Raw genomic sequence first — 15592 nt, 5'->3', positions numbered from 1 at the left:
AAACAAAGTTCAAAAACAAAGGTTGAAAAATGAGAATGGTGACAATGAAGATGGTAACAAAAGAAAACAAAGGGCAGTTTAGCAGCTCTGGCAAACCGAGGACTAAGGATATGGTGAAAACGTAAGCACAATTTGTACTGAAGTTACATGCAAGACAAAGCCACATAAACTGAAGCTGGAAGGGAGGAGGAGGAGGCTGACATATTCACTCCACAAGCAACACCTCTCAAATATCTGCACTGCTGTATCTGCCCACAGTATCAGGCGGGTGCCTGCGAAATGTAAAACCAACATCATGGTCTGGGATGCTGTGCTAACGTGCCTAAGAGCAGAGCAAGAGTCCATCTGGTCCAGCGGTCTGTTTCTTAGGATGGCTAGCCAGCAGGGCACAATGATGATAGCCGTCTCCTGTGGTTGCTCCCCCCAACCACTGGTATTCATTGCCATACCTCCCACGACCATGGAAGCCCCCCACGGCTATGTGGCCAGTTGGTACGAACCACCCTACTGCACTTCTATTGGTTCTTCACAACATGTGACCCACCAGTCCTCTCAGGCACAATTCTACAACCGGTGCTTTTTTCTGGGGGTACGCAGGGGTACACACACCCCTAAACATTTTGTGAATCTTTGTACTTTTGTCCATTTACTGTATTTATTTTTCCCAATTTGAACTATAAAATGGTGATTTTCTTGAGTCAAAATGAGAGTACCCTTAAACATTTTTTAAGAAAAAAAGCATTGACTACAACTCATCTGGACAGAAGCACTGAGCTGCCATGTTTCTTGGCTGTCCTGTCCTCTGTTAGTGGCAGTCAGTTACCCCAATCACCACCAAAAACCTCCTACCACCCACCCAATCAGCATAAGAAAGTGCTGAGAGAAGCAGTAGCATCTAATTTATTTTCTGGTGGGGGAGCCATGCTGGTCTGCTGCAGTGAAACCCAACAGTGTTGTAGGACATTAAGGACGCGCACATATATTACAGCGTAAGCCTCAAAAGGTGTACTCCAGAGGTCAAGGGATTCCAACTCCCATCAGATCCAACTCCTGGCATGGCCTACTGCCAGGAATTATGGGAGTTGTAATCCAGCAACACCTGAAAAGTGCCATGTTGACTGGCAGAAGCTTTCGTGGGCCTGCATCCACATCTTCAGATGAATGAAGCACAGTGCTTCCCCCCTATAAAGGTAAAGGTAAAGGGACCCCTGACCATTAGGTCCAGTCGTGACCGACTCTGGGGTTGCGTGCTCATCTCGCATTATTGGCCGAGGGAGCTGGCATATAGCTTCCAGGTCATGTGGCCAGCATGACAAAGCCGCTCCTGGCAAACCAGAGCAGCACATGGAAACGCCGTTTACCTTCCCGCTGTAGCGGTTCCTATTTATCTACTTGCATTTTGACGTGCTTTCGAACTGCTAGGTTGGCAGGAGCTGGGACCAAGCAACGGGAGCTCACCCCGTCACAGGGATTCAAACCGCTGACCTTCTGATCAGCAAGCCCTAGGCTCAGTGGTTTAACCCACAGCGCCACCTGGGTCCGCTTCCCCCCTATATATATAAATATAATATATAAACATATATATATGTTTAGGGGTACTCTCATTTTCCTACTCCTATTGAAATACTGTCCCTCAATGAGGCCAAACTTAGATTCACAAAATGTTTAGGGGTATGCGTACCCCTGCGTCCTCCCAGATAAAAAGCACTGATGAAGTATATGGTGATCCCAAAGTGGCAGGGACACATATATGGTTGGGATGGTGGAGGAGGAAGAAGAAGAAGAGAGGAATGAGGGAGACAAAATGCTAAAGAAGAAGAACAGAATAATTCCAATTCATCTTAAAGTTCTTCAGACTTGCTGCATGTTGAAAGTTCCCACACACTAGAGAAGTACTGATTATTATTTTTGGGGGGTGGGGTGTGGGGTTGTTAGGCGATGGGGAGGTGCACAGAGCACAGTGCTTCTTGCCTCTCGGTGTGTTGCTGCTTGGTTTTCTTCTCAGTACCATTTGCCTGTTTAAGTGTTAATCGCCAGCAGCAGGCTGCCATGGTGCGCAGCTTGACTGTGCTTGCAAACTGCACCCGACCTCGGCTGTCATGATGCCTTAATTTTCCCCAGCAGTGAGCTTCTCCAGAGCCAGCAGCTACTGGAGGGAGGGGAAGATGCTTTTCCCCCTTTTTCAAAAAATAAATTATGTCTCTGTACAGGACTCCCCCTCATCTCTGCTATCTGCCAACATGGATCAATCCAGTGATTCCATTTAAAACGACACACGTACATTCTCATGCAGCATTGGCATGAGGTTAGAATTATAGCATTTTTGGGGGGGTGAGCAGATTGCGGTGGGAGGACAGAATTCAGGCAGCGGTATAAATTCGGGCAAAATAATGAGCCAGGAAGGTATCACAACGGAAATCAACATGACTACACCAGGTGGCAGCACTGTCACAATTATTATTATTTTTAAAAAAGCAGGACTGCTCTTGTAGCAAAGTTTGCTTTTCTGCTCGTTCAGGCAATTTATTTGGATGATGTGAAGAGAAAAACAAATACAGCAATTCTCCCCAGCCTTGCCTCAAGTTTAGAGTAGAAGGGTTAAAACCAAACATCTTCTGCCTCCTGCCTTCCTGTAACCACCCAATGAGCACTTCAGACACTGGCTGAGCTACTGTGATGTCATGGAATGTTCATGAATGTACAGGCAGACTGGATTGAAGATGTCGGCAAGAGAATACTGGCAAAGCAATGTGCTTTCCTGAGCTGTCAAATATCCTAAAGGGCCACAGGACAAGAGCTGTCAGGCAAAGGTCCTTTCCAGGCTGCAGGACTGTTGAGCTAGAGAGCAGAGTGGGGGTAGGGAAGAGGCTGATTGTTGTCATGTAGTGCCAAGGAAAATTCACTCTGCACTTGTCTAAATATATTTTTCTTTATTATTGCTTCTTGGCTTCTGGGGCTTAGTCTTAGCACTGAAAGTAATTTCTGTATCCTGAGAGATCTGGATCAAGTTTAAGCCAGGTGTTCATGCAAAGCAAAAATCCCACTGAGATACCATCAGGACCCATTTCTTTAGGGGATCACATTGTTGAACAAAATCCACTGGATTGCTTTCCCCAGCACTAAGACAACTGATGGATTTCTGAAGGAAATGTCAATGCTTTACCCTGCCCACCTGTGTTCTCCTTTCTTGTATGAAGAGACCACCCCATTCCACTTCTCATAGTTTCACTCTTTGAGCTCTACAGGTGGAAGAGGGATCCTGCCATCATGGGTTCTGAATGACAGTTCTTCCACCTTCTCCAGAAGATTCACATTCAAGATTAGGACTCAAATCTCATTAAGGAACAGCTGGCATTTCACCCACTAACCTTACCATACACTTCTCAAAATAGTTCTCTTGATCTATCTATCTATCTATCAATCATCTATCTATCTATCATCTATCTATCTGCAAAGGCAGCCAGCAGTTCATACAGATAACTGAAAGATTCTACTCTTCTGAATGACCTACATATCCTTTGAGTACAGGTGTCTACATCAATCACCAGTCTCAAGTTGACTGTTGGCTGGGCAACAGTGCAACTGGAACCCATTCAGGTGGGCTGCAAGGATCTGCAGCCCATTCCTAAGCAGCAGACTCAGAAGCAGCTTGCACCTCAGTTGGTTTTGCTTGCCACTATGCCCTAGCGTGCTATCTCCATGCACCTCCAAGACTTGAAACCATTCACCTAGAAGGCTGATGCCAACCAGAGGCAGAGGCAATGGGATGATCTACACATTACACAGTGTCAAATGCAGGTTTGCTACGGAATGTGTGCACTCAACAGGGAGCTAAAAATAATCACAGCTCTGTGACAAGTGTACCCAGTAAGTATGTGTGCAACACATCCATAAATCTTAGGTATAGAAAAAATATTTAAGAAATAAAGTTTATGGAGTGGAAGTTTTGTGTCTCTTCCTCTTCTCAGCAGCCCCCCTTGGTACTCCCTCCAACACGGTTCAAAAGGGACCCCCAGCCCTCAAGAGAGGCTTTCTGTGGGTCTCAGGTAACCGCATTGGGACAGAGCTGAGAGGAAACTTCCATTCCTTAAATGACCTTAAGTTAACTTAAGTTTCAAGCTTGTGAACTTAGGTGGCCAGAGAAGTTCATTGGGACTGGTAATAGATTTGGGTAAGGAGCTGAAAGGATGCAGTCGATGTTCTCCCCCTGCCAAGTTGGCAACAGAAGTTTGTCACTGGGTCTTATATGGCCAACTGCAGAGCTTTTTCAGTGCAACTGAAAAACCTTCCTTCCTTCTGTCTTCCCTTTCCCCTCTGCTTCTTATTAGGCACAGCAAATTGACTCACTTTGCATACAGAGCCCATCAGTGCAGTTTTTGGAGTCAAGCAGCACTCCGTTGCAGTCTTTGCCTCCATTCCTGGGCGAAGGGGCCGCGCATTCTCTGCTCCTCCAGTGCGTGCATTCTGTGCTGCAGGCTGACCACTTGCTCCATTCCGTCCAAGCTCCGTCTACTGCATTTCGGGAGGGAAAAGACAGTCAGGGACTAATCCATCACCAGAATCATCACCATAAAGGAAGGAAACAAATTAGAGATGCACAGGCAGAAGGGGTTGGCGGGGGGGGGGGGAGGAAACAATTTCTTGTAGGACTAGCTTACGAACTCCTGAAAAAAGCAGAATGCTGGGATGCCCTTGTGAAATCACCTTCTGGAACCACCGGCCCCAACCAAAAAGTCAAGTAATACTGGCTGGCAGGCAAGACCAGACTTTAAACATTGCAAAATTCCAACACAGGAAGGTCTTCCAAGTCGAAGACGTGCACTATCTCCCACACGTAAGTGTTTTTACGCCACAATATTTTTGTACAGTGGTGCCTCGCAATACGAATTTAATTCGTTCCGCGAGTCAATTCGTTTTGCGAAAAATTCATCTTGCGAATCGCGGTTTCCCATAGGAATGCATTGAAATTTCTTTTTTTGCCCATAGGAACGCATTAATTAAATTTCAATGCATTCCTATGGGAAACTGTGATTCGCAAGACTTTTTTTTGCAAAACTAATTCGTCTTGTGAGTCACCATCAGATCGCAATACGCATTCGTCTTGCGAAAAATTAGTTGCAGTGCATTCGTCTTGCGAGGTACCACTGTATTTTAAGTGTGCCTTAATGTGACACATATTGACACAAGCAACTATTTCCAGGCGTGCACCTACAGTTAGAATTTCTATGCTGCGTTTTAGCAGTCCTCTGAACAAGCCTGCAATGTAGATCAGTATCATTAACCCCATAATGCAGCCGGTGAGCTGAGGCAAAAGACTGTGGCTTGCTAAAGGTCACCTACCAAAAAAATAAGGTGACATCTTGAAAGCTGTAGGTTCTAACTACTATAGCAGCTTCCTCGTTTTTAAAGCACCGCCTGCTTTCTTGCCACATCTGCCAGTTTTCATCCCAACCAAGCATTAAATGTAATTTTAAAAAATTAAACTAAATGGAACAGATTTGACTAGCACATGCATTCCCAAATTCGCCTTTCTTAAGGTTCCAGCCTCCCATCATCACATGTATGATTATTACTTTTTTGCTTTCTTTTGAAGTTTAAAAAGAGCAGCCAGGCACAAAAGTATATTGAATTCTCACGAAACAACCCGCTTCTTTATTGTTTATCCTGTTTCGTCCCTCCAGACCGCAAGTGTTAAGAGCATTGTTATTTCCCTCAATTCCTTGCAATAACACATCTTGCTGCTAGCAGATGCTGTGATGTTAGCAGTTCTTCCTGTAAATTATGAGTCTCACTTCAGTTGTGACTCAACATAAATATCATTGCACTATAATGTACACAGAATTTTTGTACGGAACGGAATATTGGATGCCTTTCCCCAAACGCTTGATATTTAAAGGTAGTTCTAAATAAAGAATGAGCTGTTTTAATAAATGGCATTTGGAAACTGGCGGATTGTTTTCTAAAGCAGATATGGCTCCCCAATGCTCTGCTGCCTGGCTCCTGCTGCTTGAGATACTCTAACGCTCTGTACAGGGTACTGAGTCTAAGTCAACTGGCTACGGCGAGCTTTGCCACCAGATTCTGTGCTACACAAACAGAAACTCTGCTCACTGTGCAGAGTCCAGAAGTAGCTGTCCGAGATGCCCTCACCTGGGCACATAGTGCTGCAGGCGATCTTCTGCAAGGACTGTCCATCGCAAACGGAGCCACCGTTGAGAGGCGCAGGATTGGTGCAGGTCCGGGTGCGCTTTTGCCATCCACGACCACAGCGGTTGCTGCATGGGGACCATTCTGACCAGGTGGACCAGCCGCCATTCACTATGACCAGGGAAGAGAAGCAAAGGATGTTAAAAACCATGAAAGAGCAGGCAAGTGAGGCTATCTCCTCAATACCAACCTAGCTGACTTCTTTCTCCTGTAGCCACTTCTAATGTTACAACTGCCCACATGAAATACGCTGGGAAACACCCACACCGTGTTGGATTCCTGTGGCAGCTGTAACATTCAATAAGTCGTCACCACCGTGGCTGTCCCAATCATGCCAGTGTTGCACATTCTTGGTGGAAGCTGGCACCAGACTGGACACTCTCCATGTGCAATGGCCACAAGAGGGAAGCCAAAATGCTGCATCTTCTCCATCACCAATCAATAACAATAAAATGTACCTCTGTAAGAACGCATCTATTAAGGAATATCTGCAAAATTGTAACACCTGTGAATCAGAGACCTGCACTGGTTGTCGATTAACTGTTCAAGGTCTTAACTATTGGTACTTAAAGCCCTGAACAGCTTGGGGCCAGTTTATTTGCGAGATTGACTTACAATGAAGCAACCTATAACTTGTTAGAAATTAATTAATCAATTGATGGGGAAACTGCAGAGGTAGGGACTCTTGCAATTATAATAAAATTATTATTATTATTATTATTATTATTATTATTATTATTACCCCACCCATCTGGCTGGGTTTCCCCAGCTACTCTGGGCAGCTTCCAACAAAATATTAAATTAAATTGCAAGTGCTTTTAAATTCAGTGGGGCTTCCTTTTGAACAAAGATGCTTAGAGGATCAGGTTGTTATTTGCATTTAACATGGATGTTGACATACTGCATGAACCAAGTATTTAACTATACATGCACACACATATATATACATTGCAGAAAACTGTGTTCCTATCTTCTCCTTATCCACCATGTGCATAAGCCCCCTAAACTGCCGATAGCAAAAAGTCTGTACCATAGACAATGACGGTGGCTGTGGTGCTCCTCCGTTTGGCGACAATGTTCTTGGCCACACAGGTGTAGTTGGCAGTGTCAGAAAGTCTGGCTTGCTTGATGATGAGGTTATGGTCAATGGTTATCAAGAAGTTGGTATCTTGGGCAGTGTTAACCACATCATCATTCCTCAGCCACTCCACCTAGAAAGAGCCACGGGGGGGGGGGGAGAAAAACAGGGAGGAAAGGAATAGGGAAAGGAGGTGTTGGGACAGGTAAAAAAAACAAGGAGGAGGAAGGAGGAAGAGGGAGCCATTGTTAACTACTGTAACACACACAATACATGCAACATGTGATCTTCATTCCAAAGCCTGATCTATTATAGGCTTCCCCAGCAAGCCATAGGACTTTATCATCCAGAGCCTGGAATTATGTTGGATAACCCTCCCGGGGTGGAGTCAAACTGCGGGAGAATCACAGCGCCGGCCGTGGCTGCAGAGACTGCTAACTCATAACTGCTGCCTCCTGGGTTTTTGCTGCATTAGCAGCACCGAAGAAACTTCTTTAGGAAGCAAGCCTGGGCAGTATGTATGGAGGTCCCGGGCTGCCCAGATTACAAGGACCGCGCCCCTACCCCCACTCTAGGCCTAACTGATGAGGTCCAAAAGAAAGCAGAGCAAAATTTGCCGCAGGTACCCATGACAGAAAACTCCATTGGGTTCCTGTGGTTCATATATGTTTGCCCACTTGCCTTGCACTGGTACATGCATTATCCTATGTAGAAGTAATACTGAGTAAGCATAAACAGGCTTTATTTATGAAGCATCCTGAATCTTGTGACGTTCAACCCATTTTTAAAAAAATAATAAACAACCCTGCCTGTCACCCCAGGAGGCCCTAGTACCATAATGCACCTGGGCTTTGCTCATTGTTCGAGAAAGGACAGACTTTCTTACAGATAACCTTTCTATTTTTAATTTTGTTCCCATCTGCCACACCAGCTGGATGTGGAATGGCCCAGTTCAACCACCTCGCTGTTTTGTTAGCAAAAAAAACCCCAAGGCCAGACAAATCGCAGATTAATTTCTTACATTTGTATCCTGCCCCAAGTTGCTGAGACCAACAATTTTAGCCCAACAACAACTCTGAAAAGTAAGTTATGCTCCGAGAGTGTGAGGCTGAAGGCTTCAGGCCGCGTCCACACAGGCCACAAAGTGAAATGGGAACAAGATGGCGGAGTCCTGAAGAGATAGACTAGACTGCACCATTTCGGGCTGAAAGTGGTGTTTTGCCATTTCAGCAAAAAAACACAAAACCTTGCACATAGAAAACTAGCTCCGAAGGGGCTGGACTAGGATATGCTAGCATTCCCCCCACCCCGTTTCTAAAACTTGCCAAGCAGGGTTGTTGTTGAAAAATATGTGTGCACTCAAAACTAGTATTTTGCACCTGCAGCCTGAAGCAGAAAAACCCGTTTCTGCCTCCTCATTCACCTGCATGCATGGACCAGGCCTCTTGGTCTTCTAGAGGCAGAATCCAGGTGCTACCCTACAGGACACTATGGTCTACCTGCCCTTAGCTTGGATTGACCTGTCTCTCCATCAGCACTCAGCCGCCAGGTATATGCATGTGTGTGCTTAACTGCCAGCACTCCATCTAGACTGAGCATCTTTACACCCCAGGCACCTAAGCCATATGATGCCATGTTGGTGGCGTCCTTGTTACCCTGCCACTGCAGTCACAAGTCGCTGGAAGCTTCCTGTGGCAGCAGCGTCAGCAGAAAATTTATGTGCTTGGGATGGTGCCACACACCCAAACAACTGCTCAGGTATTCATGTGCATATAGTGCCAGCAGAGAGGTGGTATTGCCCTCTGTTTGAAAGCATGCTGCACAACACTTGCAGAACCAGCAGATTTGGGGGCAGCTGTTTGCCACCACTTCTGTGATGCTCCCCATGGGCTGCCTGAAGCTGTAGCCTCACTCTGCCCTGTGACAAGGCTGTGACACCCTGAGAGCCTCGCGGAAGGGAGCCAGGTTGGAGTTTCCCCAAACGCAAGCTAATGTTCCAGCCAATACACCAGTTGGGCCGTTTACATGGGAAGGACCGGGTCGCGGGGTGTCAAAGGCTAAAGACGACCCCTGTGCAAAGCTCTGCCACTGCCAGGGGAATTCCAGGAATGTTGATAACGTCCGGATTCTAAATGCTCTCCCCCTCCCTAGAAAACAATTCGTTCTGTGTTTTCGTTGCTAAATCCTGCGAGGAGTTAATGGCTGATCAGCCCATGCGGGAGGGAGGGAAGGCTGGGCTGAACAGGTGTTGAGGTTAAGTACATTATTAGGTGTCAGAATAACAGATCCGCTGCCTAAAATAAACACTTCTGCTGAATAATGAAAGCAGACGGCCTCGGTGCAAGGCTATCCATCATGGCCCCGATCCGGCTCCGGGAGCCGACTCATTTACCTCATGCACACTCCCTCCCCCCCCCCCCCGGCTGTAAACTGGCAATCTGCTAAGGTGCCAACACTCCCAGCTGGAATTTTATGGCAGTTGCTTGGAAGAAGCAGTCAGATGTGTGTGTGTGTGTGTTTCTGAGGTGTGCATGGTGGGGAGAGGGTGGCTGGGCAGATATTTGAGAGAAGTAACAGCTCCCCGTGATTTATTAATGGGCTGCAATGGGAAAAATTGCATCCTTGCCTACAATTATTCACATTCACTATGTGCCTTCAGGGAAGGCGCAGATGTGCCCAGCTGTAGGAGGAAGGCAGGAAGTTTCTGGTTACCAACTGCCAGCAAATTTGGAGAGTGGTTGGTGGGTGGGTGGGTGGGTGGGGGCAGATATCTCAGCAACCAAAATCCATAAAACAAGTCTGCATGGCTGAGTTAGAATAACACCCTAAAAAGGAAAAAAAAAGCAGGAGACAGATATTTCAGGAAGCTTTAAAAAATTTATTCCAGCATCTGTCTTATGGAACAGGGGAAAGCAATACATTTAATGGGAGGGCAGCAATCACCATTGGAGGCAATGCAACAGCCCTAGCTCATGAATCTCAAAGCATTCTGCCAGAACAAGCCTGGTAGGAAAAGATATATATCACTGTCAGGAAAAGTGCTCTAAGTCTCCAGGTGCAATCTCAAACCTGGGTCCTTTTGAGAGCTGGTCTTGCTTAGCAGCCATCTCTTTCCCAAGCAGACCATGGACCTCCTGGGCACAAGCATTTATTTGTGACAGCTCGCCGTCACCCTTGCTGCCCCCAAGTAACTTCCCCTGCTTTCTTGGCCTAAAGGTTTTGGGTGATTTTCAGTTGGTCATTCACCATGTGATTTTATGCATGTTAAGTTGCACAGCATCTTCACCACCATCTAAGAAAACTTGGCAAGAAGAGGCAGGGTGAATTTTTTGCCACTCCCTTGATTGTGTCTGATCGGGTGCAAAAGTGTGGTAAAGTTCTCCTCACCACCTAACTAATAGGAGGATACAGAGGGATGACTTATTGAGGGGCTATGTCAGGTGTGGGGAACCCATTTGACCCTCCAGATGTTGCTGAACTCCAGCTCCCATTAGCCCCAGGAAGCATGGCCAATGATTATGGAAGTTGTAGTTTGGCGACACCTGGTGAGCCAAAATTTCCCAACACCTGGGTTAAGTGTTGATAAATGAACTCACACTTTAGACTCCATTTCAAGATGCACCCACTGTTGTGGCTGCTTCCTCAGTTAGTCTACAGCAGGCATCCCCAAACTGTGACCCTCCAGATGTTTTGACCTAAAACTCCCATGATCCCTAGCTAACAGGACCAGTGGTCGGGGAAGATGGGAATTGTAGTCCAAAACGTCTGGAGGGCTGAAGTTTGGTGATGCCTGGTCTACAGCAACCTTTTCTAACATAGTTCCCCCCCCTCCAAAAAAATGTTTTGTAGTACAACTCACTGCATCTCTAGATAGCATGGCTGCCCAAACCATCCATGGATCATCAACATCTCTGGATGTTGCCCTTTTGTCTGTTTGTGGGAATATTTGTCCCCATCATTGATTTGCCCCTACAGTTTGTTTGTTTATTGCATTCTTTCCTGTCCTTCTTCCAAGGAGCTTGGACCAGCCTTCATAGTTCTCTCCCATATTTCAACCTCAGAAAAGCCCTCTGAGATATGTTAGCAGAGAGAGTTGCCCAGGGTCACACACTGAGGTTCTCTCACCTGTCTTAGTTTGACTGTTCACACACACACACACACACACACAATCTATATCTATACCTGTATCTATATCTATAAAAAAGGTAAAGGGACCCCTGACCATTAGGTCCAGTCGTGACCGACTCTGGGGTTGCGCGCTCATCTCGCATTATTGGCCGAGGGAGCCGGCATATAGCTTCCAGGTCATGTGGCCAGCATGACAAAGCCGCTTCTGGCAAACCAGAGCAGCACATGGAAACGCCGTTTACCTTCCCGCTGTAGCGGTTCCTATTTATCTACTTGCACTTTGACGTGCTTTCGAACTGCTAGGTTGGCAGGAGCTGGGACCAAGCAACGGGAGCTCACCCCGTCACAGGGATTCGAACCACCGACCTTCTGATCAGCAAGCCCTAGGCTCAGTGGTTTAACCACAGCGCCACCTGGGTCCCTTATCTATATCTATACCTGTATCTATACCTGTATCTATATCTATATTTATCTATCTGCTGTGGGCCTGAACTGTAATTGTGTCAGCCAGCTTTCTGCTCTGCTCAGAGAGGCTTGCAGCGTCTCTTCTCTCTGCTTGTTGAGCGCTGTGATCCGGTTACGCGTGTTGATGAAGTGGAGGGCCTGATCTGCTGGATGGATGGTTCCACCTTGCAGCGGGAGGTTGGGAACAGGATGATATTTGGGTGCTTTCCAGCTCTGCGTCTATGCCCTAGCCTGATAGCAGTACCGCAAAATAAAATGAGGCCAAGAAGAGTTATCTTCTGTGGCTTTTTGCATGAGCAGCCTTATCCTAATGGGTATTAGCAGCATCACACACTAATCCGTGTACTTTTTGGCAGCTCTGGCCATGTGCCCAGTCCACAGCCAGCACCACCAGTTTCGAGGAGATACATGGTGCCAAGCTGAAGCGACCTCTTCGGAAACAAGATTTGTCTGCCTGCCTCGCCACAACCCTCACTGAAGAGATCAGAGCTGTTTACAAGGGCAATTCCTGATCAGAAGCAATGATGAGCAGCAGAAATGCCAGGCCATAGTTGTTGTTGTTGTTGTTATTATGTTTTGGTCTATTTTTTTTTTACAAAGTGGAATGAACCTCACTCCACCAAGCTTCCTCCCCTTAGGAGAGACAAATATACCACGAAAGCCTTGAAAACTGTGTGTAGGGAGTGCAAATGAGAAGAGAATTGCAGCTGCCTGACCTCCATGTGACATGGATAAAACTGTCCAAAGTAACAGGATAGAAGAAATAGGACCAAAGGCGACACTGAGGTTGGTGGTGAGGGGGTGTAAAACAAATAAATCCAAGCTCAATGGCAGGAGTGCATTGGGAGGGCAAGATTCCTTTCCGCAGCTCAAAAAACTGGCTGACTAATGGATGCGTAGTATTTTCACAACCAGGCAGTTGAAACAGGTTTGAGAACTCAAGGCTAGGTTTCTTCTGGGGCCTGCATGGGCCCAACTAAAGAACTACAGAAAGCAAAGAAAAATTAAAGCACCTGTTTCCCCCCTAAGGGTGTGTGTGTTTCTGTGTGCCTGCGTGTGTGTGTGCCAAAATGGCTAAATTGTGCAGTTCTCTAAACGGGGAACATCCCCAAAAGCCACATAGCCTGGGCAGTGCAATCCTACACAGGCTTACTTGTGCAATGGTACTTTCTTTTGAGTAAACAATGCCCTACACCTAGGACTGAAGTGTCAGTCTATTTTCTGCTAAGCAGGTACATACAATGAGCCAAACTGAAGAGGGACAGTTCACACTTATGGGCAGAGGAAGGAATGAAACAAGTATAGAATGTTCTCTTTCTCAGTGATCTGAGATAAGTCATGCACATCCCTTGGCACATGGGAAAGTGCTGCATGTGCGCTTTAATAACAGTGATGCTAATCATCACACAGAAACACAACATGAGCATGCGTCGCCTTGTGGGAATAATTGTAATTCAGTTCCGCAGGCTCCTCCCAGCTGGTGGCTGCTGCCACCTGTTAGCTTTCTACTCCTCTCACTGTGCAGTTTAGACAGTCACAAGACTGTGTTTACACATTCCAGCAACGCACTGTTGGAATCACGGGATAGGATGTGATGCTGCTTCTTGTTTCCGCTGGTTGTTTTTTTCCCCTTCGGACTTCTCTCAGAGAGAGGAGACATGTTTTCTTTTGTCCGGCTTAACTCCTAGCAATAAAGCAGTTTTAGTGCACAACCTCTGGCCTCACTCTGCTGTATTTACTCTGCAAGATTTATGGAACAAGTGCCTGATGTCTACAGACAGACTCGGGTCATGAATCACATTGGAAGGCAACTGGAATGTTCCTGCGTTATGCTTGTGGGATTGTCGTTCCCCCTCCCACCAGCTCCTGACATTTTGGTTATGGGCCCAGACCCCACACCCCGTGGCCTGCCTTGCTTACCTCGGCTGTTGGCACTCCTTCAGGAGGGCGGCACTGCAGAAGCACTTCGTGATCCAGAGGAACCTCCTTCCCCAAGGGCTCCTGGTCAAAATTCTTCCTCAGGTCTACAAATGGGAAACAAAACAAGTACCAGGCATCAGTCCAGGAGTCATTTGCAGAGCAAAATTGCCTTGTCATATCAGCTGAGAGAGGGAGGCATGTCAAGAGCTCAGCATGACCTTAGGCTGGATACACACCAGAGATTTAAAGCACATTTTTTTCTCCCCTGCCCACAAGCAGGAACCCTAGGAACTGTAGTTTACACTTTAACAGAGCTACAACTGCAAGCGCCCTTAACCAACTAGGCTTCCCAGACTTCTTTGGTGGGAGAAATGTGCTGAATGAGGTTCCTACCCGGCAAGGCTGCCAATTCTTACTGAAATGAAGATGTGGGGATTTGTGGGGAAATGCCCTGCTTAAAAGTCCTTGTGGTGCCATTCTGTTGGTCTCACGGGTTATCTCAATAAGGGTTTTCAGAAGCACACAGGTGAGCCCATCGAGGTAGTTAAAGGAAGGGTGGACACGCAGAGTTTGTATTTTACACCCCACTCAGATATGTTTACTTGGGAGTAAGCCACTTCCAAAGATGTATGGGCTTGCAGGTAAAAGGAAGTCTCTGCTGCATGTGAATGTACGGACTGTATTTTCCGAACTCCCACAAATCACATGGGTGAAACAGTTGAGAGAGGACAAGGTCTCAGAGCCCTGCATAGCTGTTCTCCATAAAATGTACATTGATGGGCAACCTTTTGAGCTTGGGGTGTCAAAATTTGCCAAAAAACCGAGCATAACTCGGGTGGTGTGTCACTTCGAGAAAAAAACCATAATTTCGCGATATTTATAGTTTAAATAACAAAAATGTATAATTGTAATATATAACTGTATTTAATAAACCAAAAAAAAACTAATTATTTAACCAAACCAAACCAAAAAACCCTTATTTATCACAAAGTGCCCAGAGTTTTTGAGCTTTTTGGGGGGAGCTGCTGACCAAAGTTTTGGAGGTTTTAGGGGGGGGGTCCAAAAGTTGCTTTGCTTTTTTGGGGGGGAAAGAGAACAGAAATGAATGACAAATAATACCTTCGCTGGAACTAACACGCAGTACTGACATAGTCTGCCAAAGCGCCTTAAAAAACCAGCACAGAACGGGTTAAAAAACCAATTTCTGGCTACCAGCAGCAGCAGCAACAACAAAAAGGATCCTAACAGCTAGCGTGAGGAGGAGCGGGAGAACAAATGGGGGGAAAACAACAACAACAACAACAACAACAACAACAACAACAACAACAACAACAGAGCGAATGGGCCGATGGGGCGCGTGCCAACAGCGAGGGCTCTGCGTGTCACGTCTGACACGTGTGTCATAGGTTCGCCATCACTGATGTAGGACATGATATTTTTTGTGTGTCTGCTCGGGGCCTGCCCTACCATTAGGTGGTGATGAGCTGCTTCAAGTAGCAGAATCTGGGTGGGTGGGTAGAAGTGGTGAAGTGTTGGACAACAGACCTATGTCTGCTGTACATCATGCCTTCCTACATCTAACTAATCTAACCCAAGTGCTGAAGTAGGAGACAACTACAAATCCAGCTGGCTTTAGTATACAGTGTGAAGAGAGGACTTCACTTTGTTCTTGCTTCAGACAGCAAAATTTCTTGATCTGCCTCTGCGTCTACTAACTCTACTCCCAAACAAAATATCTCCATTCCCTGCTATTCCTTCCCCATGTATCAAAACCTTTGCTAAAATGTTCTGAAT

At 46.3% G+C, this 15592-nt stretch overlaps 1 protein-coding gene across 2 annotated transcripts in view; it reads right to left on the bottom strand.

The window, feature by feature from the left end:
- The window catches only part of UNC5B (unc-5 netrin receptor B), a 172424-nt gene that overhangs the window by 25633 nt on the left and 131199 nt on the right, over positions 1-15592 (bottom strand). For both annotated transcript variants that reach the window (XM_035137966.2, XM_035137967.2), the window contains exons 4-7: positions 13799-13902; positions 7238-7418; positions 6151-6318; positions 4348-4512 (exon numbers count right to left, since the gene is read on the bottom strand). In XM_035137966.2, coding sequence (XP_034993857.2) covers positions 4348-4512; positions 6151-6318; positions 7238-7418; positions 13799-13902 — 618 coding nt within the window. The remainder of the gene's footprint in view (positions 1-4347; positions 4513-6150; positions 6319-7237; positions 7419-13798; positions 13903-15592) is intronic.

Source organism: Zootoca vivipara, chromosome 5, assembly GCF_963506605.1.
Source record: "Zootoca vivipara chromosome 5, rZooViv1.1, whole genome shotgun sequence".
NCBI lineage: Eukaryota > Metazoa > Chordata > Lepidosauria > Squamata > Lacertidae > Zootoca > Zootoca vivipara.
The sequence above is the reverse complement of the archived record's forward strand: the minus strand, read 5'-3'. Positions and strand labels throughout refer to the sequence as shown.